The sequence below is a fragment of the Tachysurus vachellii genome, chromosome 7 (genome assembly GCF_030014155.1).
Source record: "Tachysurus vachellii isolate PV-2020 chromosome 7, HZAU_Pvac_v1, whole genome shotgun sequence".
In the NCBI taxonomy this organism is placed as follows: Eukaryota; Metazoa; Chordata; class Actinopteri; order Siluriformes; family Bagridae; genus Tachysurus; species Tachysurus vachellii.
This window is the reverse complement of record NC_083466.1, coordinates 10,041,526-10,066,210: the sequence shown is the minus strand read 5'-3', so window position 1 is coordinate 10,066,210 and position 24,685 is coordinate 10,041,526. Positions and strand designations below refer to the sequence as shown.

Sequence of the window (24,685 nt, the reverse complement as noted above, 5' to 3'; positions counted from 1 at the left end):
GGCTAAGAATATATTGTTTATTGTTTATAAATTGTTTTTTTGTGTGTGTTGCTAGTGTTGGTGTAGCACAATAATCTGTATAATTGCGAGAGCTTTAATTTGTCTCCATTACTAAGTAACATTTTGATTTCGTGCATAGTTGATCCATGGAAAGAGTTTGTGTGTGCATGTTTCCGGATTTGTGTAGTGAATTGTTAGCTTAGATATTACATGCAGATAAAGAAATCTCAACACGTCTCTTAGTATTTACAGAGAATTTACGATTGTTTTATACGTTCTAAAATGTAAACAAAATCCACACTCTGTCACTTAGTTTCTAGTCTTTGTTTCCTTCTGTTTGTATTAGAATTGATGTTTGGACAGAATCGGAGTTGTAAAGGCTTGACCAAGCTCATTAATGGGGCCTTTTTCTGGCCTCCTGCTGTTTCAAAGATTCTTTGAAAAGCCCCTTAATTACAATTCATTAGAGAGAGAAAAAGGCTTGTCCTTTCGGCTTAGTCCCCTAAGCCCTTGCTATTCACATGCAACAGTTTCTCCCCATTTCATCTCACTGTCTTTTGTACATTATCATTCTGTCTAACAAAAACTTTTCAAAAGTTTGTGCTTATTTTCTCTCTTTGCTTCTGCTGTGTTCTGTGCAGGTTTCAGTTATTGTGATCGTATGTACATGCAGGTAGTCACAATGTTCAGCTTGTACAGATTATGGCCTGTGCTGGGCCTTCTCAATGGGCTGAGTAACTGGATACAATTGGCAAAAAGTCAGGAAGCCTTGCGAAGGGAAGATGTGGGTTCTTTGGTCAATGAGCTCTTCAGGATTGTAGAGTGTCCAGAAAACCAGCAGCTTTGTGAGAAGGTACTGTATGAAGAAGAGTTCTAACCTACACACCTCAATCCAAAAATGGATCTAAGAGCACGTCTTGCTCAATACAATGTCAATAAATCCAGTGATCACATTGAAGGGTGTGAATGGTTAAAACAACAACAATAAATTAGTTTATTTTAATTAGTTATTGCAACAAAAATACACATTAATTCAAACTTTTTGAGCAATAAAGGTTGCTGTGTCCTACGAATTATGCCCTTATTACTTGTTATCTTTTATTTCATCACCAGATTACAGCCAACTCCCAAGAGCCATATTCTCAGTACTCCCTAGATCTGCTAAGCCAAAGCAAGAGATTGTTCAGTGTGATGTGAACAGAGCTTTCCTCATTGCAGCGTTAACCTTAACGTCAATATAATTTGGACTTTTTTGTTTTTCTAATTATAAAAGGAACTCTTGGGAATGCCAAAAGTCTTGAGTATGACAGCTGAAGTGGTTTATTCTGTGTTCTGTGTGTTTGTATTTGTCTGATTAGGAAACACAAAGCTTGTCCCTTAGGTACAAAGAGCTGCTTAATTGCATGCTTTCCTGACAGACTCAAAGGCCACGTTCACACTGCAGGTAAAAGTGGCCCAAATCCGATTTTTTTGGGGTCAAGTGACCAGGTCAGACTTCTTCAGGAGTAGTGTGAACACTCAAATCTGGCCCAGGTCTGATTTTTTCAAATCAGATCTGGGCCACTTCCATATGTGGTCCTGAATCAGACCCAAATCTGATCTTTTCCAATGTGGCCGCAGTGTGAACAGCCAAGGCGGATTTGATGCGACTTTTACGTCAATCTACATCGACATTCGTCACAATTATGCGCCGACGAAAACTTTTTTTTCTTTTTGCGCCGGCGAAACCTTTTTTTTTTTTTTTGCGCCGGCGAAAACGTGACACAAACGTGACTGGAAACGTGTGTGTTAAATAATGTGGTTACGTGAACCAGCTCATAATGTTTGCATTGAATACATCACATTATAGCATTACATGATATGTTTGCTTGCACCAGATGATACAATACTTCCTCCATAACCTCGCCAACTTTTTAGCGCAACGGCGTGCTGCGTGTGACTTCATTGTTATTGTTCGTTTGCGCATGCGGGTCAGTTTGAAACAGCAAACAGTTCACACTGGTATCTGATATAGGCCACATTTTAAAAGGCAATGTGAACAGCCAAACAAAAAAATCAGATCTGAGCAGAATATCTGAATTGAGCATTAAGACTTGCAGTGTGAACGTGGCTAAAGAGTCCTTTAAGATGTGTGTGTGTGTGTGTGTGTGTGTGTTCGAAGAAAAAAAGATAAAAAGTCCCTGTTTTTTTTAGCAAGATCCCTTTAAAAGAGCATTTCTTGCTTATTCATTTAATATTAACAATTCAACAAATGTTATACACTAAGCTGTGTAAATGTTATACACTTTAGGTTCTACCTAAATTAACTACTTTATATAGGACATAAGAAAGTTGTATCTCACTAATGCCAAAAGCCTTTTGCATCATTTTATTAATTTACTGATGCTGATAAAGGTGGGTCCTTATAAACCATTTCTTGCTTATAAAAGGTGTTTTATAAACATTCCAAGCTCTCTATGTGTCTAATTAATATGCAGATATTTGCAGTGTTGAAGCCCCTTTAACAGTTTATGTTTCCTATTTCCTATGCTTCCTATTAGTGTCTTCCTCAAGAGTGGTTAATGTCAGCACTGGAGGATGATGGGAATGACTACGTCAGTCAGGATACCTACCTTAAGATATCCACCATGCTCCTTTTTTATATCATCAACATGAGACAGATTTGTTCATCCAATGCCTCATCCTTGTCAAACTCCTCCTTCTTTTCACCTATATATCATGATTTCTCGTACTGTCTTCGAGCTCTGACTTCACTCCACTCATCGGAAGATGGACATTTTCTCTCAACTAATGAGACAGAAAGCATCCTGCAACTCATTAACCAACACTACCAACCACAAGAAAGGCCTGCCTTAAAACACATACAGGTTACTGGTGCACGTAAACAACTGCATTTAAAGAAAACTGGATTTTTTCATTTATCATTGTGTAAGAAAAAAATTGCAATTGTAATCGCAAAATCTCTGATAAGCAATCGCATTAAAACCACCCGCCTAATATTGTGTAGAGTCCATGACATCTTTGATATGCAGCCAGCTGTGATGCACAATGTATTCTGACACCTTGCTATCTTAGCTACTGTAGCATTAACTTTTTCAGCATTGTTCTACAAATCCAGTCAATTCAGTTCAAGAAGCTTTAATTGTTATTCCAGCCATATATAGCTGATGCAATACAAAGTGAAATGAAACATCTCCAGGACCCTGACATGTAGCTCCAGGACCCTGGTGCTAAATAAAACAACACAGAGATATGTAAATCAACACAGAGCTAAGCAACATACTGTAAAGTGCATAGTGTGCTACTTACTGCAAACAATGCAGACAAGACAGTACAAAAATGCTTTTGGGAAATAGGACCAGAATGGCTAGCCTTCCCACCTCATATGTATCAGTGAGTCTTGGGTGCCCATGACCCTGTCACTGGTTCGTCTGGTTGTCCTTCCTTGACCACCATCAATATTTAGCCAAAGTTGTTTAAATCCTGGGGGGCACGGTGGCTTAGTGGTTAGCACATTCGCTTCACACCTCCAGGGTTGGGGGTTCGATTCCCACCTCCACCTTGTGTGTGTGGAGTTTGCATGTTCTCCCTGGGCCTCGTGGGTTTCCTCCGGGTACTCCGGTTTCCTCCCCCGGTCCAAAGACATGCATGTTAGGTTGATTGGCATCTCTGGAAAATTGTCCGTAGTGTGTGATTGTGTGAGTGAATGAGAGTGTGTGTGTGTGTGCCCTGCGATGGGTTGGCACTCCGTCCAGGGTGTATCCTGCCTTGATGCCCAATGACGCCTGAGATAGGCACAGGCTCCCCGTGACCCGAGGTAGTTCGGATAAGCGGTAGAAAATGAGTGAGAGAGTGAGAGAGTGTTTAAATCCTCACAACATTCATCTTGCTTCCTACAAACCAACTATAAATAGTGACTGTTCACTTACTGAATAATATATCCTCTCGACAGGTGCCATTGTAATGAGATAATCAATGTTATTCACTTCACCTGACAGTGGTTTTAATGTTATAGCTGATGATTGTATATAGGAATACAGATTATAAAATGAAGGCATATTCCTTTGACACACATGCGTAAGTCTGAGCACCACAGGCAGTACTTACATTATGTCTGTTATCAGTGTATTGATGCTGCTCTTCTGATGGAGGAAGTGGGTGTGACTGACAACAGAGGTGTCGCTTCATCTTCCGTTCCTCTACTGGCTGCGGCTATTGTTAATCACTTGCGCCATGGCCATTGTTTAAGGAGACGAGATCTCCCCTCACCTGCTTTCTTCATAGATTACATCTTCCAGTCTCTCAATCGGACCAGTGATCTCCATGTCATAGGTAAGTTACAAACACAAGTTCACACATACAGTACAGAAACACAGTGTGTATATGCATAGAGGACAGACGTTACTTATTGTTTATTAAGATCTGCAACAGCTGTTACACCAACTTGGTATTGGTGGAGCTGCTTTAATCAAAACACAAGGCAGAAGAATGAGGAGCACAACAGGACAATCCTCCAATACATATCATCAGGAATTACTCAGAGGAACCACAGACTGGACACAGGTACTGTCATTTCAAGGACGTTTAATACAACTGAAAATGTCAACAAGTTCAAATGCAAGTTTGCTGCTTATTTATTCTGTTTATTTAAATCTCAAATTTTATATCCTCATCTAGATGTGCTTTTCAGCTAGCCAGCTGCTGGACATCTTTGTCCTTGATCCTTTCTCACCAGTCTCCAGAGATCATTTCACAAACATTTGTCCTGCCATCATTCAGCAGTTGCTGGGTAAAGCCTGTAACCCTACAAAATCAATAGCTAAAAAATCAACACCAAGTGGCATTGAGAGTAAGATCAATTTCTTATTACTAACTCATTACTTTGTGCTTTTGTAATGTAATTTATTTATTTTTATTTAAGTTTTGATACATATCTGATTATTACTGTATATAACTTCCACTGATGTTTAAAAGTTTGTATCCTATATTGCTTTTTGAAAAAATTCTAACAAATAAAACATTTATTTGAGAAATAAACATTTTTTTATGTTAAGTTGAAATAAAATCTAGCTGTATTCCACAAGACAAGAAATTAAAACATAAGTATAAACAAACAAACAAACAAACAAACAAACAAACAAACAAACAAATAAATAAATAAATAAGAAGGCCATATTGAGGCATCTTTTCACCAAATCTGATTTGAAGTAAACAGTGATTATTGTACACTTATTTCTACGATCTAAGGATGTCAGAAAGAGCTGGTGGGTAAATATCACTAAAATTATGTAAATACTGTTCAGAATATGGGAAATTCCATCCATCCATCCATCTTCTACCGCTTATCCGGGGCCGGGTCGCGGGGGCAGCAGTCTGAGCAGGGACACCCAGACTTCCCTCTCCCCAGACACTTCCTCCAGCTCCTCCGGGGGAATACCGAGGCGTTCCCAGGCCAGCCGAGAGACATAGTCCCTCCAGCGTGTCCTAGGTCTTCCCCGGGGCCTCTTCCCGGTTGGACATGCCCGGAACACCTCCCCAGGGAGGCGTCCAGGAGGCATCCGGAACAGATGCCCGAGCCACCTCAGCTGACTCCTCTCGATGTGGAGGAGCAGCGGCTCTACTCTGAGCTCCTCCCGAGTGACCGAGCTCCTCACCCTATCTCTAAGGGAGCGCCCAGCCACCCTGCGGAGGAAACTCATTTCGGCCGCCTGTATCCGGGATCTTGTCCTTTCGGTCATGACCCAAAGCTCATGACCATAGGTAAGGGTAGGAACGTAGATCGACTGGTAAATAGAGAGCTTCGCCTTGCGGCTCAGCTCTTTCTTCACCACAACAGACCGGTATATCGACCGCATCACTGCAGAAGATACACCGATCCGCCTGTCGATCTCCCGCTCCATCCTTCCCTCACTCGTGAACAAGACCCCAAGATACTTAAACTCCTCCACTTGAGGCAGGAGCTTTCCACCAACCCGAAGGGGACAAGCCACCCTTTTCCGGCTGAGAACCATGGCCTCGGACTTGGAGGTGCTGATTCTCATCCCTGCCGCTTCACACTCGGCTGCAAACCGTCCCAGTGCACGCTGAAGGTCCTGATTTGAAGAAGCCAACAGGACAACATCATCTGCAAAAAGCAGAGACGAAATCCCGTGGTCCCCAAACCGGACTCCCTCCGGCCCCTGACTGCGCCTAGAAATCCTGTCCATATAAATAATGAACAGGACCGGTGACAAAGGGCAGCCCTGCCGGAGTCCAACATGCACCGGGAACAAGTCTGACTTACTGCCGGCAATGCGAACCAAACTCCTGCTCCGGTCATATAGGGACCGAACAGCCCTTAGCAGAGGGCCCCGGACCCCATACTCCCAGAGCACCCCCCACAGATCACCACGAGGGACACAGTCGAATGCCTTCTCCAGATCCACAAAGCACATGTGGACTGGTTGGGCAAACTCCCATGAACCCTCCAGCAAGGTGAGGGTATAGAGATGGTCCAGTGTTCCACGACCGGGACGAAACCCACATTGTTCCTCCTGAATCCGAGGTTCGACTATCGGCCGAATTCTCCTCTCCAGTACCCTGGCATAGACTTTTCCGGGGAGGCTGAGGAGTGTGATCCCCCTGTAGTTGGAACACACCCTCCGGTCCCCCTTCTTAAACAGAGGGACCACCACCCCAGTCTGCCAGTCCAGAGGCACTGTCCCCAGCCGCCACGCGATGTTGCAGAGGCGTGTCAACCAAGACAGCCCCACAACATCCAGAGACTTGAGGTACTCAGGGCGGATCTCATCCACCCCCGGTGCCTTGCCACTGAGGAGCTTCTCAACCACCTCAGTGACCTCAGCTTGGGGGATCGATGAGTCCTCAACTGAGCCCTCTGCCTCTGCTTCCTCAGTGGAAGACATGTCGGTGGGGTTGAGGAGATCCTCGAAGTACTCCTTCCACCGTCCGAGAATGTCCCCAGTCGAAGTCAGCAGATTCCCACTCTCACTGTAAACAGTGTGAGCAGGGCACTGCTTCCCCTTCCTGAGGCGCCGGACGGTTTGCCAGAATTTCTTCGAGGCCAACCTATAGTCCTTCTCCATGGCCTCACCGAACTCTTCCCAGACCCGAGTTTTTGCCTCTGCAACCACCCGGGCTGAAGCTCGCTTGGCCCTCCGGTACCTATCAGCTGCCTCCGGAGTCCCCCGAGCCAACCAGGCTCGATAGGACTCCTTCTTCAGCTTGACGGCATCCCTTACTTCCGGTGTCCACCACCGGGTTCGGGGATTGCCGCCACGACAGGCACCAGAGACCTTACGGCCACAGCTCCGCGCGGCCGCGTCGACAATGGAGGTGGAGAACACGGTCCACTCAGACTCAACGTCTCCAACCTCCCTCGGGATCTGGTTGAAGCTCTGCCGGAGGTGGGAGTTGAAGATCTCTCTGACCGGAGACTCTGCCAAACGTTCCCAGCGGACCCTCACAGTACGTTTGGGTCTGCCAAGTCTGTCCAACTTCCTCCCTGGCCATCGGATCCAACTCACCACCAGGTGGTGATCAGTTGACAGCTCCGCCCCTCTCTTTACCCGAGTGTCCAAGACATACGGCCGGAGGTCAGATGAAACAACCACAAAGTCGATCATCGACCTCCGACCTAGGGTGTCCTGATGCCATGTGTACTGATGGACACCCTTATGCTTGAACATAGTGTTCATTATGGACAAACTGTGACTAGCACAGAAGTCCAATAACAGAACACCACTCGGGTTCAGGTCGGGGGGGCCGTTCCTCCCAATCACGCCCCTCCAGGTGTCACTGTCGCTGCCCACGTGAGCGTTGAAGTCCCCCAGTAGAATGACGGAGTCCCCGGTCGGAGCACTTTCCAGCACCCCTCCCAGAGACTCCAAGAAGGTCGGGTACTCTACACTGCCATTTGGCCCGTAAGCACAAATAACAGTGAGAGACCTCTCCCCGACCCGAAGGCGTAGGGAAACGACCCTCTCGTTCACCGGGGTGAACTCCAACACATGGCTGCTGAGCTGGGGGGCTATGAGCAAGCCCACACCAGCCCGCCGCCTCTCACCGCGGGCAACTCCAGAGTAGTAGAGAGCCCAGCCTCTCTCAAGGAGTTGGGTTCCAGAGCCCAAGCCGTGCGTGGAGGTGAGCCCAACTATATCTAGTCGGTATCTCTCGACCTCCCGCACCAGCTCAGGCTCCTTCCCCCCCAGCGAGGTGACATTCCATGTCCCTAGAGCCAGATTCCGTGTCCGGGGATTGGGTCGCCGAGGCTCCCGCCTTCGACTGCCACCCAATCCACATTGCACCAGCCCCTTACGGTTTCTCCTGCAGGTGGTGGGCCCACAGGAGATATATATGGGAAATTGCTGGGAGCAATATTAAAGGCAAAGGGCATTTTTCAAGAACATGCAAAAGTACACTTTTTACATGTTTTTACAGTGAATGTTGGTTTCGTTAACATTTCAGTTGTATGTTAAGACAAAAGATTTTTATGCTATTTGAACAACACCAAATATTTGTAATTGTAGTAATTGTAGTAATAATTCTAAGAAACCAAATGTATAAACAAAAAGCCATTAATTAAAAAAAGTAGCCAACAAAGTGCAGTACAGAGTCAGTCAGTAGATTACACACTATAGTACATGCATATCTCTATATCTGTCTTCAACAGAGTATGGCTACAGTTCAGCTGCTGTGTTACTGATCACTGTGAGTTCGATGTTGGGGATTTGCCTGATCTTCTTTAGCTCATGTCAGAAGATTTACAGTCTCATCCTGCAGCTGTTTGTTGGTCTTGCTGTGGGCACATTGTCAGGAGACGCACTGCTCCATTTAATACCAGAGGTAGCCAAACTAACACTAGATTCTAAACTTATACAGAACAGTACATTTTTAGTTGACCCCCTAAAGCTCTCCATACCACCTAAACCAAATGTTTAAAAACACACACACACACACACACACACACACACACACACACACACACACACACACACACACACACAACATAATTTACTAATAGTTAGCATGGTTGTCTTGCACCTCCAGGGTCAGGGATCAGATTCCCACCACTGCCTTTATTCTAGTATTTCAGAATTTTCCTTTAGTCCAAAGATATTCATGTTAGATTGATAGTAGGTATCTCTAAAATATCACCTCATCCATGGTGTCCTTCACCTTTTGCCCCAAGTCCCAAGTGATATATACTAATATACTAATATGTTGAACTGAAATTATTTTCATTATATTATTCCTTACTATATGACTGCACTCAATCTATTAAACTAATTTCTGAAGACATCCATGAAATATGTTTTGTGTATATGATTAGCTAAACAATAATAGCACAATGTTTTTATGATGGAATGTGTAATTAACACTGGGTCTGATTGTAGGATTTAGAATTGATGTGCTGCTTGGCATCATTGTCCACAGATACTTAATAATACTTTTAGCTGTACTCTTATTGGATAAACAGAAAGACTTGCTTACTTTCAGTTTCAACTATTCACATGTATTTTCCAATTAATTTGGAGATCCTTGGTCTTCATGATGGCAGCCAGAATGGTGACTCTAACCTCATGGAACAAAAAGAATACCTGTGGAAGATCATGGGCATTATCGCTGGGATCTATGGCTTTTTTCTTATTGAGAGAATTTTCTCATTTGTAATGTCGTCACACGGGCATGTAAGTTCTTCCAAAAGCTCATTGTTTTAAAACTATTTTTAAAATCATTCTCCTTCATATCATTATTGTTTCTCCCTTTTCGGAAAAGGGTTCTTCATGGATATTTAGTAGTTCTACATGTTAATCCACAAAAAAAGTATAAAAAAGTTAGTTCATCTTTTGCTGCTGTAACAGTCTCCAAATAGCTTTCCACTAGATTTTGGATGGGCACTAATGTCAGTAAAGGAATGCCTGGTGCACAGCAATCAATCAAATTCAACTGTAGGTCAGGGTTCTGTGCAGGCCACCTAGGTTCTTTCCCACCAACCATGTTTTTTATGGATCTCATTTTGTGCAAGGAGCATTGTCATAGGGAAACAGGTTTGGAACTAAGTGGCCCAAACCCGTTTCCCTATAAAAATACTCCTGGCAATTTGTAAAGTTAACAGTGTTTAACCTTTACAAATTGCCAGTGAAATCTTCTTAATGTCAAGAGCAAATTATTTTTGCTCTTGACATTACTTCCTCTGCCGCATTTGGCCACGTGTATACTGTAAGTGCTGTAAATGGAACTAGGACAAGAGCTCTCGACTCAATGCATATGACATTGCTAAATAATTAAGAGTATATAGTAGAAAGAAAAGTGCTATCTTCCTCCATTGCCTCACTGCATCAAATTTTGAATCAAAGGAACTTGATTTGAGGAATAGATCATAATTATGTCATGCTGCATACTATATACATACTCCAAGTGTAGTATTTATTGCACAGCCTGTACTAGAGCATTATACAGTAACCAATAAGCTCTAGTGTCTAGAGTTTGAACCATCTACCTCTTTTTTTAATGCTTTTGCATGTGTCCACATAGTGTACAGTGTATTCATGCAAATGTATCCAGAATGCATGTATATCTCACTATGTAGCATAATGCTTTCTCTCACAGAGTCACTCGCACGGCTTGTCTGTTGAGTTGAACTGTAATGGAGATGGCCAGAGAGGAAAATCAGTGTCTACCATGCAACTGGTCAGTGTGTACTATGTGTTGATATGGAGCTAAATTATGTCTTTGGGATATGTTGTTTTAGAGAAGTGAGAAATTACTGGAACAGTTTACACCTAAGTGGAACTGTTTAATTTGTGTGCAGAAAACTTTAGAGGAGGCAGAGTGTACAGAAATACAACCAGTGGCGGCCAGCATCGACCCTACTCAGAAAGAGAGTAAGTGTTTTGTATCATCATCATCATCATCATCATCATCATCATCATCATCATCATCATCATCATCATCATCATCTTTACAGGCTCATTTATTTTGTTCCATTTATTTCCCCAGAACGAGGCATTCCACTGCTTGCTGTAATGGTGATAGTGGGTGACAGCCTCCATAATTTTGCAGATGGTTTGGTGGTTGGAGCAGCTTTCTCCAACTCTGTCGAAACTGGCATGGCAACAACGGTTGCTATTCTATGCCATGAGATTCCCCATGAAATGGGTAAGTTGAGTTTTAAGGTGAAACCTTTTTGACACCTAAAGTAGTAAATTTATTCATTACCTTCCTTGTTTTAATGTCTTTCATAATGAATATTTTAGACCTTAAATTATTCAGTCAGCTTACACTGCAAATAATTTGTCATCTCTTGAAGACATTGGAAATGTAACCAAAAACAAAATAAAAGAATCTATAAAAAAAATTCTTGTGCACGCATTCAAATGATCATGCAAGGTTCAAATATATATATATATATATATATATATATATATATATATATATATATATATATATATATATATATATATATATAAAATATACATTAAATGTATTTTGAGTGAACTCACACTCCATCGCATCAGGAAAAACTAAGGGCTAGGAAACTGAAAAAAAAGAAAGAGATGCCCCAATTAAGCTGTGGCCAGATGCACAAATCTGTAATAGATAGTTTCCCTCAAAAAATAAATGACCAAGTATAATATTTTTGTCTTATTTGTTTAATCAGGTTCTGTTTGTCTACTTTTAGGACTTGTGTGCAAATCCAGATTATGTCATATTTATGCACAAATATAGAAAATTCACAAATTATCAAGCACCAATGTATTCATAGAGGAAGTTGATTGAGGTTGCCATCTCCAACCTGTAGTTACACTTAATATTAAAAATCTGTAAAATATTTGATTCCTACAAAAGCATTTAATACCTAATAGAAGGCATTTTTCAAAATTCTATTTTACTTAGAAAATATAGATCTGAAAAGAAGTCTTCCGCTTTAAATACTTAAGAAGTAGTTACATTAAAAAAAAAAACACTTGCATTCTATGTACACTGCTTCTGCCACAAAACACACAGGGAAGACAAAACGCACGCAGACCCATTGTTTACATTGTGTCTTATTTAACTTTGGGCTTTTCTTGTTAGGGGTCACCACAGCGAATCATCTGTTTCCACCTAACTCTATCCTCAGCATCCTCTACTCTTGCACCAATTAACTTTATTTAACTCATTTAACACATTCATACTGTATATCTCCACTTTGTTTTTCCTCTCGACCTCTTACCTGGCAGCTCCATCTCCAACATCCTTCTACCAATATAACCACCTCCCTCCTCTGTACATGTCCAAACCTTGTTCCTAATCCTGTCCATCCTCATCACTCCTAAAGAGAACCTCAGCATCCTCATCACTGCTACCTCCATCTCTGCCTCATGTCTTTTCCTCACTGCTACAGTATCTAACACATACAGCATACTGTAGCTGCTCTCACTACTATCTTATACGCCTTCCCTTTGAGTCTTGCTGACAAGATATCTTGAACCAGGATCACTGGCTAGAGGATAATTATTTAAAATCATCGACTCTAACACTACTTATGAATGCAGGAATCTTGTCTCTTTGTAGGTGATTTTGCAGTGTTGCTGAATTCTGGTCTGTCGGTGAAACGAGCTGTGCTCATGAACTTTGTCAGTGCCCTCACAGCCTTCGTGGGACTCTACATCGGCCTCTTTGTCTCCTCAGAAACAGAAGTTCAGCAGTGGATCTTTACTGTTACGGCTGGGATATTTCTCTATCTGTCCCTGGTAGAGATGGTAAATCAGATATTAAAAATAATCACTATTCTGGAAGGGAGTTCTTAATTTCTAGAATTTAACAATCTACAAATTTCTCATTTACGCTTGTTCTCTCTCTCTCTCTCTCTCTCTCTCTCTCTCTCTCTCTCTCTCTCTCTCTCTCTCTCTCTCTCTCTCTCTATAGATGCCTGAGATGAGTAGAGTTCACACTACACATCCAATTCTTCAGTTTATTCTGCAGAATATTGGCCTGCTTGTGGGCTGGGCGTGTTTACTGCTTCTAGCACTTTTTGAACACAAACTCACTTTTTAACACACAAATACACACATGCATACATATCTATGGAAGTCCTTAGAGGCCATGCATTATTAGATTTTTTCTTTCTTATTTTGCCACGATACTGACTTAATTTTTTTCGTTATCTCGACATAACAAAAGTTAAAAAAGTCATTGTTTAATGGCCTCTTAGGACTTCTGTACATATCTCATAAGACAGCATCAAAGAATTTAATATTGTTTTATAAGCAATGTCTTAGCCCTATCCCAAAATCTGCTGAAAAACACTGTATAATTAAGTAGTGTTATTTTTTCCACACTGCTAATCTGAGGCTTTTAAGCTGCACATTTTTTGATATTTTTACCTGTTGTGATGTACAAAATTCAAACTAATAAAGAATGTGTAACTGTATGTCAGTGCTGAGTTGATATTTTAGAGGAGAGAAACTAAGATGTGCCCTCCAGAGGTAATGTAGAGTCAGGACAACAGGAAGTGCTTTATTAGTTTATGCTTTATTTATTAATTCTTTATTAGTGAGCTGGCATTAATGTATACAATGTTAGAGATTTAAGCACTTATGTATGTCGCTCTGGATAAGGGCATCTGCCAAATGCTGTAAATGTAAATGTAAGTGCTATGCTTGTTTTTTTTTAATTATTATTATTAAGATATAACACACTACACTAAGATTGTAATGTGTGTTTATTTATTAACAGAGGGTTTGGAGCAGCAAAACATTCTGTAATGCCTATGAGGATGAGCTGTCCCTCTTATAAAGTTGAATGTCACGTGAAAAACTGGCCACACACCTTACGTATAGGCCAAAATACTCGCTATACAGTAGGCCAGTCTCTGTTTAAATAAGAAAGACTGCATGTTTTACACCTCATCAAAGAAGCAGACCATTGGAGCTGCAGACCTGGTGAAGCTGTCAGAGTGTTATGGCATTTACTGTAGTGAAACAACATTGTGAACCAAGGCATCTTATTGCTGAACTGGGCTTGTAGAGATGGCCAGCAAAAAAGCAGAACCCATGATCTTTATACAGCTTCTCTTTAAATGTCATTTGACAAGTTAGAAATCACTGTATGTTTAAGACCATCAATTTCGGTCAGGTACATTATGCAAAAATAAATGAATAACTTCAAGGTTGAGAATTCTTTCATCTAATAGCTTTATAAATAAGAAGTTAAAACTGAGTGACTGACATTTGTTTATTTTTATGTATAGTTCCCAAAGAAGTCACTATTTCTTATCCAGCGTTTGTATTTTAACTTCTAAGAAAAAATTGTTATCTGCCATGTCCATCTGCTGTAGTGATCATTTCGGAGGAAATTACTAGAAATGTTGACAATGTACATTGTTAAAATTGCTATACAAATAATACATTTAATTGAATTGAGTCAGTGCAATTATAAGGACTTGAATGCCTCCATGACTATCAATCTAACTTGTTTAAATTTGCATGAATATGCTTTATATAGGATCATTCATTCATTCATTCATTCATTCATTCATTCATTCAGCTTTATTGGCCACTTGAATGAATGAATGAATGAATGAATGAATGAATGAATGAATGAATGAATGAATGAATGAATTCAATTATAGTGAAAAATGAGATCATCAAGAAAGCATCAAAAATGTAAAAGCAGTTTAGGAATAGGCTTGACATACTAATTTGCTCCACAATAACACAAAATATACACTACACTAAACCCAGTGCTGTCTAAAGCTTTGATGAATCTCAAAACACAACTGACAATAATCTAATATCAAATTCTTAAGTATCTCCTAAAACGTCTGTGTTGTTTAACGTGCTAAAATCCATGTGTGTGTGTGTGTGTGTGTGTGTGTGTGTGTGAGTGTGCGTGCGTGTGTGTGTGCGTGTGTGTGTGTGAGAGAGAGAGAGAGAGCGTGTGTGTGTGTGTGTGTGTGTGTGTGTGTGTGTGTGTGTGTGTGTGTGTGTGTGTGTGGTTGTGCGCGCGCGCGTGCAAGCGTAGAATAACGAAATACTGAGTGCGTGTGGGATGGAAAACAGCAATTGAATGAGTCAACATAGTTCTCAAATGGAACTGTTTTATACCCCAACACCAGTGTTTTCTGACAGTCCTGTCGTCTGACGCTTGGCTCAAAAATCTAATTTTATCTAAACAAACACCATCCTTTAGACACTTGGACATATTTGCGGCAAGTGTTCAGTCCGTGTGCGCGCGCCTGGAGATATCAGCTGTCTGCGTCTGCGTGGATTTTCTCTTTAAAAGAGCCGAGATTTTTCAGCCTAAAGCCTCACATACCGGCTTCGTCGAGAAGCAATGTCCAAAGGTGGTGAACAGCATGTCCAAGACGCCTTCAAGTTCACTGGAAAAACATCTGAACACACTCGAGAACCCTGCGCTTCAGGTGAGTGCGGTTCAGCAAAGTGATCATATATAAACAAAACAACATTTATTTATATACTGGGATTTATTTTGTTGTATAGAAGCGTGGAGGTAAATAGCCTATGCTATTTAACCTTCTAACTTAAAAGTAAAAGTTTCTCAGAAGTAGGATGCTTATTTATTTATTTGTTTGTTTGTTTGTTTGTTTGTTTGTTTATCTAATTTAGTTCTGTTTTGTTACAAGCACCTGTTATCAAAGTTATTATAATTACTATGGGTTCATTTTATAAGGCTGCTTGCAGTTAAAATGAATGATGAACTTTATAATTATAACTGGAATCAGATGGGTTTTTTTTTTTTAGACAGTAGTGTCCAGTTCAGTGTTGAGTGATACAGGACTCTATCAATTCGATAGCCAAAGATAATACTGTACAATTTAACCACTTGATATAATATTTGCGAGGTGTGTAGGCTACTGTATATGAATGTCCTAAGGGGATCAGTGGAATTTATTTTAAAGTTAAATAAAGAAAGTGACTAAAAAAGGTAACAGTAGTTCGCTATCAGAAACGATTGTTCTTCAGCATCCATTTTAACCATTTTATTCAATTATAACCACTTTATATAGTAGATACATGGAGATTGTTTCATTACTGTGTGGTTTATAATATGTATACTTCAGGGATTTCTAAATATTCTGCAGTCTGAAATCTTTCCATTCAGAAAGTTAGATGAACATCACATGTGTGTCAGTGTGTTTGTGTTTGTGACTTTTCAGAAAGGGTGCTTCCACAGAATCTCCACAGAATCCTTCCACCATTATTTTAAATATGACTAATACACCTACAATCATATTTATTTATTAGATTCACTGGGCTTTATTTTTCCTGATCATCATTTATCATCGTGATCTCTTTGAGCTCCATGAACATAGTGGAGCGTTTATTAGTTTTGGTTGAGCAATCTTTCTGCTCTGTTATTTACCCTCATAATTCTCTCTCTGTTAATCAGTTTCACTTGACTGGATGTACTACAATCCTACCAATGCATAACAGCTACAGTTCTGAATACTAATGCAATGAAAATAGACTAATTTAGTAATTATAAATATTAAAAGTAGATGTTTTTTCAAGATAACAGTGTGAACAAATGGAATACAATAACACAAGACCAATGACAAAATCTGTGACAGTTAACAGTTATTATATTAACATATTAAACAAAAAAACAATGTTGGTGGTAATAGCCATCAATCTCTGCCTTTGTATATATCCTGTCTATCTATTCTCTATCTGTGAATCTCCTTCTTTCTCAGTTTTAACTGGGGTGGACTAAAATAAATGTACCCACCCTACTTGGCAAGTCTCAGAAAGATTTGGCAGAACTTTACATGGCCTTTGGGAATAGGCCATAAAAAAAAAAAACAAAAAAAAAAAAACGTCATTTGCGATCAGGAATGTTTTGCAGTTGCCACTGGTGACATGTAAGCTGGTGAAGTTGACTTTTGAATTATGCTCATAGTATCAGCACTGAAAAATGTTCATTCACTATTTTCCCACACTTTTGCAGTGTCACAAGAGAAAATTGGGCAGAAAAGGAAGGTTCAAAGGTTCAGATGGCAGTACTAGCTCAGACACCACAAACAACAGCACTGTGCGACAGGTAAGAAGATTTAACTTGATCGATGCAGGGTGGACTAGTGATTGCTCACATATTAGATCGTACCTGTAGCTGAGCGAGCAGGTGTCATTTCGGTGCCTGATTAATTGCTGGACTATGAAAATGTTTCTTTTAATCAATAAAAAGTACATTTTTATGGATTTATCATACATTAACTACTTACATAATCACTTACCTTCTCTCCTCTCTCATACTTTGCGAGAGTGTGTTGGTGGCTCCTGATACGCATAGAGATGATATCAGTGTGGGCGATTTTTTTTTTCTTTACTCCTACCAGCAGTTACACAAGTTGAGCAGAAGCTTTAGGTAATGCTTAGGTTACACAGTACAGGTTAATAATGAAATACACAAACACACACATACACACACAGGCAAGCTTGGCACCGAACAGATGAACTGTCAGGAAAATGATCAATGTTTTCCTGTAAGACTGTGTGAAGGTACTGTGTGTAGAGCGTGAATGTTTGTATGCATGAGTGTGTGTATGTCATAAAGCAGAGGTGTTCCTGCAAGAACACAGTGTTTATGATCTGGGAGATGTCTGGTCTTTGTTGCTCTGACCCGCTGCTCTGCTCTTCTCCTCAACACAAACCACTGCAGGAATGCTTCTGCCTTTTAAGGAACAGTGACACACACACACACACACACACACACACACACACACACACACACTACAAACATGGACAAATATAATGAGGTTCCTGAACATTTATTACATTCACATTGAAGTAAATTCATGAAAGGTGTGTTTCATGAAACCTCCAAATTTCCCCCTTAAATGAGAGGCTGTGAGACCTGTGAGAAAAAGATAAAAAAAACAACAACAACACAGAGTTGCTGCTATGACAGAATCATATTGTCATGTTTGACTAATAGCCTGAAGAAATAAAAAGCTAAATTAGCCTTCCAGTACTAAGTGCATCCTGAAATAGCCCAGCTTCCAGTAACTGTTCAGATGTTATGATTGAAAAAAGTTCTTACATTGTTCTTCTGTCATCATAACCCAGAGACCTTATTGTACCCTTCCCTACCACTAAGAACTCAGTTACTTTTCAAGTACACATTACCCTGGTCCCAAGGGCTTTACATTATTTGGAGATATTTTTACAAGCTTTGAACAAGGAACTTTGTTCTGACTCAGTTAGAGGTGGCAGCAAGTCAGATATTCAGTTTTACCCAGTAGGCAATGAGTCAGACTTCCGTCATGCTTGTGGGCATATATGCAACCAATCAATGACTGGAAAGGTTACGGGGTGATAAGTGGGAGATGCCATCATACTCTCTACACCTACCTCTGTACTCAGCTCATAAAGGTGAAATTGTTTGAGAATGGGAGAAGATGAAGCCGCCTCTTTTTATCACGTGCACTTCGCAAGGAAAGCAAGCTTCTTTTAATTTTCCAACAAATGCCATTCATAATCATTAGCCGACTGACATTATTTATTAAACTAACATTTTCAGTATTGCAAAATGCAGTTTACCCATCAAACACAAGTGAAAGGCTCAGAACAGGAGTATGTATGGCTTTGTAAAATAATGCTTATACCAGTTTTTATGAATGTAAAATGCCAGCAATAAATTGATGGAATTCTAATTCATCCAAACCATTTTCTATTAAAATAATTAAAAAAAAATATACAGGTGCTGGTCATATAATTTGAATATCATCAAAAAGTTGATTTATTTCACTAATTCCATTCAAAAAGTGAAACTTGTATATTATATTCATTCATTACACACAGACTGATATATTTCAAATGTTTATTTCTTTTAATTTTGATGATTATAACTGATTATAACCAATTAAGAACAGGAATACCATGGTCCTTAAACCAGGTACCGGTAACTTTGGCACTGTGTGCAGGTGCCAAGTCCTGTTGGAAAATGAAATCTGCATCTCCATAAAGTTGGTCAGCAGCAGGAAGCATGAGGTGCTCTAAAACCTCCTGGTATACGGCTGCGTTGACCTTGGACCTCAGAAAACACAGTGGACAAACACCAGCAGATGACATGGCACCCCAAACCATCACTGACTGTGGAAACTTTACACTGGACCTCAAGCAATGTGAAGTGTGTGACTCTCCTCTCTTCCTCCAGACTCTGGGACCCTGATTTCCAAAGGAAATGCAAAATTTACTTTCATCAGAGAACATAACTTTGGACCACTCAGCAGCAGTTCAGTCCTTTTTGTCTTTAGCTCAGATACCTCTGACGCTGTCTGTGCACTTCATGCTTCCTGCTACTAACCCACTTTATGGAGATGCAGATTTCATTTTCCAACAGGACTTGGCACCTGCACACAGTGCCAAAGCTACTAGCACCTGGTTTAAGGACCTTGGGATCCCTGTTTTTAATTGGCCAGCAAACTCGCTTGACCTTAACGCCATTGAAAATCTATGGGGTATTGTGAAGAGGAAGATGCGATATGCCAGACTCAACAATGCAGAAGAGCTGAAGTCCACTATCAGAGCAACCTGGGCTCTCATAACCCTTGAGCAGTGCCACAGACTGATTGACTCCATGCCACGCCACATTGCTGCAGTAATTCAGGCAAAAGGAGCTCCAACTAAGTATTGAGTGCTGTACATGCTCATACTTTTCATGTTCATACTTTTCAGTTGGCCCAGATTTCTTAAAATCCTTTCTTTGTATTGGTCGTAAGTAATATCATCATTTTCTGAGCTACTGAATTTGGGCTTATCCTTAGTTGTCAGTTATAATTATCAAAATTAAAAGAAATAAACATTTGAAATAGATCAGTCTGTGTGTAAGGAATATAATATACCAGTTTCACTTTTTGAATAGAATTTGTCAGGGACGCGGGGGTAAAAACGGACCCAAATGCAGGACAGCTAAACAAAAACAGGGATTTAATAACTAAAATACACAAAACAGCACAACGAACACAGCAGACAAAGACAACAGCAAATGACAACAGAGGATTCCGCGCTGCACAAGGCAACACGGATCAAATAAATAGACAAGACAATCATTTAGACATGAGGGACAGGTGTGCAGAGGCGGGGAGGAAAAGACAAGGGCACGTGAACGTGAAACATAAACAAAAAGGCACATGGCCAAAGTCCAGGCAGAGTCCTGACAGAATTAGTGAAATAAATCAACTTTTTGATGATATTACTGTATATGACCAGCACCTGTATATAACATTAAAATGAATACAAGAGCCAACAGTATCAAGCTATCTACTGTAAATAAGCATAGCTACAGTAAAACCCTAGGCTTCTTTACTTAGTGCCCAAAGTGCCCTTTATTCTATAACGACTACAAAGAACCCTATTTGGCACAAAAGAGTTTGCTGTATGAATGTATTTACATATCTCTGCTATATTTTGTAATCATCATTTGCATGATAATTATAAGCACTATTATCATAAAAAGAAATTACTCAACAAATTATGAATGAATGTAGCCATAATATATATATATATATATATATATATATATATATATATATATATATATATATATATATATATATATATATATATAAAACCTTTTAGGAGTACTTGCCATTTGGGATTAAGTGTTCCTTGAATGTGGATCGAATGGCAACCTGTGTTACAAAACCTCTTCAAGCTTCAAGTTGCTTGTAATCACATATTAAAAAACTATATACTTTTGCATTTATCATTTACTCATCTTCAGCCACTCATTCATTCTGGTTAAGGTTGCAGTGAATCCAGAGATTATCCTGGGAACCAAGACCATGAGTTGTAAACAGTCACCAGTCCATTCCATTAAACACATTTATTTCTAACAGGATCACATTCCCCCAGTGAATAACCATACACATAAGCAAGAAATAAAAGGTAAAATAATGTAAAGTGCCTTAGTAAGGTATCACCATTAACTTCAAGAACATATTCAATGCACCTCGGAACAGATTTTAAGTGCCTGAAACTATACAGGAGGAATGCACAACATTCAGCATTGCTCATGACATTTACTGTGACTGCTTTCCGAGTGAACTGTAATGTTTATGTAACAGTCAGAAATAAGAATAAATAGGCTTTCCAGAAGCTGGTCATCAGGAAGCTAGGCCTACAAACACAGCTACAAAAATAAAGTAGCAAGAAAAACGAGTGAATCCATTAGAATGATCTGCATTCCTGCATTAATAACTCATATAATGTTGTCTGATTGTAGTCAACATTATATCTAAACACAATATGTAATTACAAACAAGAAATTGTTCTTGTCATAAACAGTAACAAACTAAAGGTCATGTGTAAAGGTCATTTAACTTTTTAGTTTCAAAAAGCAAAAGCAGTTGGGAAAGAAAATGATCAAATAAGGGAAGAGTTTGCACAGGCCATGGAAAAGACCTTCAGTGGGCCCAAAAATAAATGAAGCTTCCTGCTTCCTGCACAAGCTTCCTAAGCAAGTTCTTGGGAGCATTGGAGATATTGGTGAGTGATGGATGGAAAACATTGAGGAATTCTTTAAACCGGTGGCCAATGAACCACAATTCATTGGGTAATATCAGAAATCTCAAGTGTATTGGGCTTCCTGGTTGACTTTACTATATTGCTTAGAAACCATTAAAGTGGCAAGGCTTCAGACAGCATTGGACAAGGATTGGGTAGTATGATTAATGTGCTTTTTCAGTCATGCATTGAGGTCTGGTGCACTTAGGATAGATCGGAAAACTGGGTAGTCCTAAGTGGGGGGCCAAATATAGGAAAATCACAATCTCAGCCTCTCATCAAAAAGTATTGGCTAGGGTTCTGGTCAAGAAACTCTGCCCAATAATGTATTCTGCATTTGTTTTGTCAATAACAAGGCCTATTATCAAGTGCTTTAACATCTGTTGTTGGAGGTACTGTAAGAATGGGGTTTCTGTATAAGTACAAGCCATTCTTGGCTTTAAATTGAAATAGTTAACAGTGGTTGTTGGACTCTATTAAGCATGTGACTTGTTTCTCATCCTGTGTATGGCTTTAATGGGTAGGATATCAAGATGTGGCCAACGTTGAAGAGGTGTCCAGAATAGAAATCTGTATTACTTGCATATGATGCTGTTCTCTTGGAAACATCTGTAATGGACCTCTGACATGGGATGCAAGTCTGTCCCTCTGTGTCTGAGGTTATAATTCTCTCTTGGAAGAGTCATATGTTCATTTCAGGTAAGGGAACAGACCTTGCCCCTAGTTGATGAGTGTATTATCTTCGATCTTCATGAGTGTTATGGGGTATGAGATTCACAATTGGATCAGGTCAATGGCAGCATTGTTACTCTAGAAGTATGTGGTTTTGCAGCAGGAGCTCAGATTGTAGACAAAGCTTGACTGCCTGTCAGTCACCCTTCCTACAGTATCCTTACCTATGGTCACCTATGGTAAAATGATGAGGCATTGAATACAATACAGGCAGTGGAATTGTTTTATTGGCAGGGTTTCTGGGATTAGTTTCCATAATAAGGAGGAGGCTCAAAAATCAGACAGAGGCTCATAGTAGAGCTGTTTCTCCCAGCTGAGGTGGTTTGGTTACCTTAACAAGGTTCATCATGGTTTGCTCCACTGGATAAATACCCTGGGCAGACCCAGTAGCTGCTGAAGAGATTATATATCAGAGTTGGCTAGGGAATGTCTGGGAATCCCCCAGCAGGAGCTGAAATCTGAGGTCAGGAAAAAAGAGGTCTGGCTAAACTTCCCAGTCTCTTGTCACCATGTCCCCCACCAGGACACCACCACCACAATGTGATTATTTCCTTAAATCCTTTAAAGGACCACACACTCAATTCAGGCTCTGATAACTAAAATATAGAATTGAAGGAAGTTGAACATTATTGTTTTCCATGACTGTAGACCTGCTTGTTATTACTCAGTCAGTCTGGCTGACTTAGCGGTCCTTGAGACTACCTCTAGGCTTTCACGGATTTAGGTCACACTTTCGGTGCTAAAATTTTATAAGAATTACTTTGACACAGTAAAAATCAATACATAATTACTTAATATCAGAATTAACACAGCCATGATAATAAAATCTCCTAAATCCAGCAATTTGGAAAAGTAATTGTGGGTACATATGACCCCTGGTCTGTATTTTTTATTTCGTGGAAAGTTTTATGTAAACCACCATATGGCTCTGATTTACTGTGTTCAGATCAAATCAAACCCACAGGAGGTTCATGAATAAACTACTGCCAGCCACTCAAGGACACACTTTCTCTATGTTCTGCCCTACTAAGGAGAACATCATAATCTTAACATCAAGTCTGACCTGGAATGAGAAAGCAGAATGAGGAAGTGTTTCTAAATCTTCTGATATAAATCATATCAGCGATATAAAAATAAAAACCTGTGCAGAGAGTTTAAAGTCTAATCGTATGGGTCTAATCCCATAAGTCCTTTTCACTTCTAATGTACAAATAGCAGAGCAACACTGCACTCTGGTGGTTATAATATATATTTAGACACAAGTAATCCTCATTGCACTAAACTGTGTATACTCTTCTGTGTTACTATTCCAGGTTCTACTGTGCTTTGTTCAAACTCTGCACTGTGTGATGTACAGCATAAACAACATGTTAATTAAATCAGCGAGTGAGTGAGTGAGAGCGAGAGAAAAAGAGAGAGAGAGAGTGAGTGAGCGAGTGAGTGAATAAGTGAAAGTGTGAGTGAGTGAGTAAATGAAAGTGTGAATAAGTAACAGTGAAAGTGTGAGTGAGTGCGTAAGTGAGTGAGTGAGTGAGTGAGTGTGAGTAAGTGAGTGAGTGAATGAGTGAGTAAGTGAAAGTGTAATTGACTAAGTGAGTGAAAGTGTGAAAGAGTATGTGAATGGGTGAGTGAAAGTGTGAGTGAGGGAGTTAATGTAATCAACATGTCATATATATATATATATATATTTAGACACAAGTAATCCTCTTTGCACTAAACTGTGTATACTCTTCTGTGTTACTATTCCAGTTTCTACTGTGCTTTGAGTGAGTGAATGAGTGAAAGTGTGGTGAGTGAGTGAGTTAGTGAGAGAGAGAGAAAGAGAGAGAGAGAGAAAGAGAGAGAGTGAGTGAGTGAGTGAGTAAGTGAGCGAGTGAGTGAGTGAGTGAGTGAGTGAGCGAGTGAGTGAGTGAGTGAATAAGTGAAAGTGTGAGTGAGTAAGTGGGTGAGTAAATGAAAGTGTGAATGAGTGACAGTGAATGAGTGAAAGTGTGAGTGAGTGAGTGAGTGAGTGAGTGAGTGAGTGAGTGAGTGAGTGAGTGAGTGGAAGTGTAATTGACTGAGTGAAAGTGTGAAAGAGTAAGTGAATGGGTGAGTGAAATTGTGATTGAGTGAGTGAGTGAGTGAGTGAGTGAGTGAGAGTGAAAGTGTGAATGAGTGACAGTGAGTAAGTGAAAGTGTGAGTGACTGAGTGAATGAAAGTGTGAAAATGTAAGTGAATGGGTAAGTGAAAGTGTGAGTGAGTATGAGAGAGTGATTGAGTGAGTGAGTGAGTTAATGTGATCAACATGCCATGGATTCATTCATTTTTTTGCGTTGCATTTATCTATCTATTTAAGTAAGCTGGTGAAATTTTTAGGCTTTAGATTATTATATTGGTATTAGTGAGAAACCTTTAAATGTCTTGTAGATTTCTCTAGAATCCTGGTTATTTCCTA

At 40.0% G+C, this 24,685-nt stretch overlaps 2 protein-coding genes across 3 annotated transcripts in view; both read left to right on the top strand.

Annotated features, from left to right (window-relative positions):
• The first annotated feature begins 682 nt into the window (after positions 1-682).
• LOC132848424 (zinc transporter ZIP12-like) lies at positions 683-13,041 on the top strand. The gene is made up of 12 exons (XM_060874114.1): positions 683-853; positions 2,541-2,867; positions 4,125-4,332; positions 4,421-4,563; positions 4,678-4,849; positions 8,672-8,844; positions 9,537-9,689; positions 10,612-10,692; positions 10,814-10,886; positions 11,002-11,160; positions 12,559-12,746; positions 12,913-13,041. Exons 1-12 carry the CDS (start codon positions 683-685, stop codon positions 13,039-13,041), a joined length of 1,977 nt encoding a protein of 658 aa, XP_060730097.1.
• Positions 13,042-15,088: 2,047 nt separating this feature from the next.
• Positions 15,089-24,685, top strand: part of cacnb2a (calcium channel, voltage-dependent, beta 2a) — a 66,214-nt gene continuing 56,617 nt past the window's right edge. The window contains exons 1-2 of one of the 2 annotated variants that reach the window (XM_060874112.1): positions 15,089-15,409; positions 16,957-17,049. In XM_060874112.1, the coding sequence (XP_060730095.1) occupies positions 15,344-15,409; positions 16,957-17,049 (159 nt within the window). In that variant the 5' untranslated portion in view covers positions 15,089-15,343. The remainder of the gene's footprint in view (positions 15,410-16,956; positions 17,050-24,685) is intronic. The other variant, XM_060874108.1, reaches the window with a different exon arrangement.

What these genes read in the sequence shown, in the direction of transcription:
- LOC132848424 (XM_060874114.1), top strand. Translation starts at nt 683, where the DNA reads ATGTTCAGCTTGTACAGATTATGGCCTGTGCTGGGCCTTCTCAATGGG. An exon ending in CAGTGATCTCCATGTCATAG is followed by an intron (nt 4,333 to 4,420) that starts GTAAGTTACAAA and finishes TTGTTTATTAAG; the next exon opens with ATCTGCAACAGCTGTTACAC. An exon ending in TGCTCCATTTAATACCAGAG is followed by an intron (nt 8,845 to 9,536) that starts GTAGCCAAACTA and finishes ATTAATTTGGAG; the next exon opens with ATCCTTGGTCTTCATGATGG.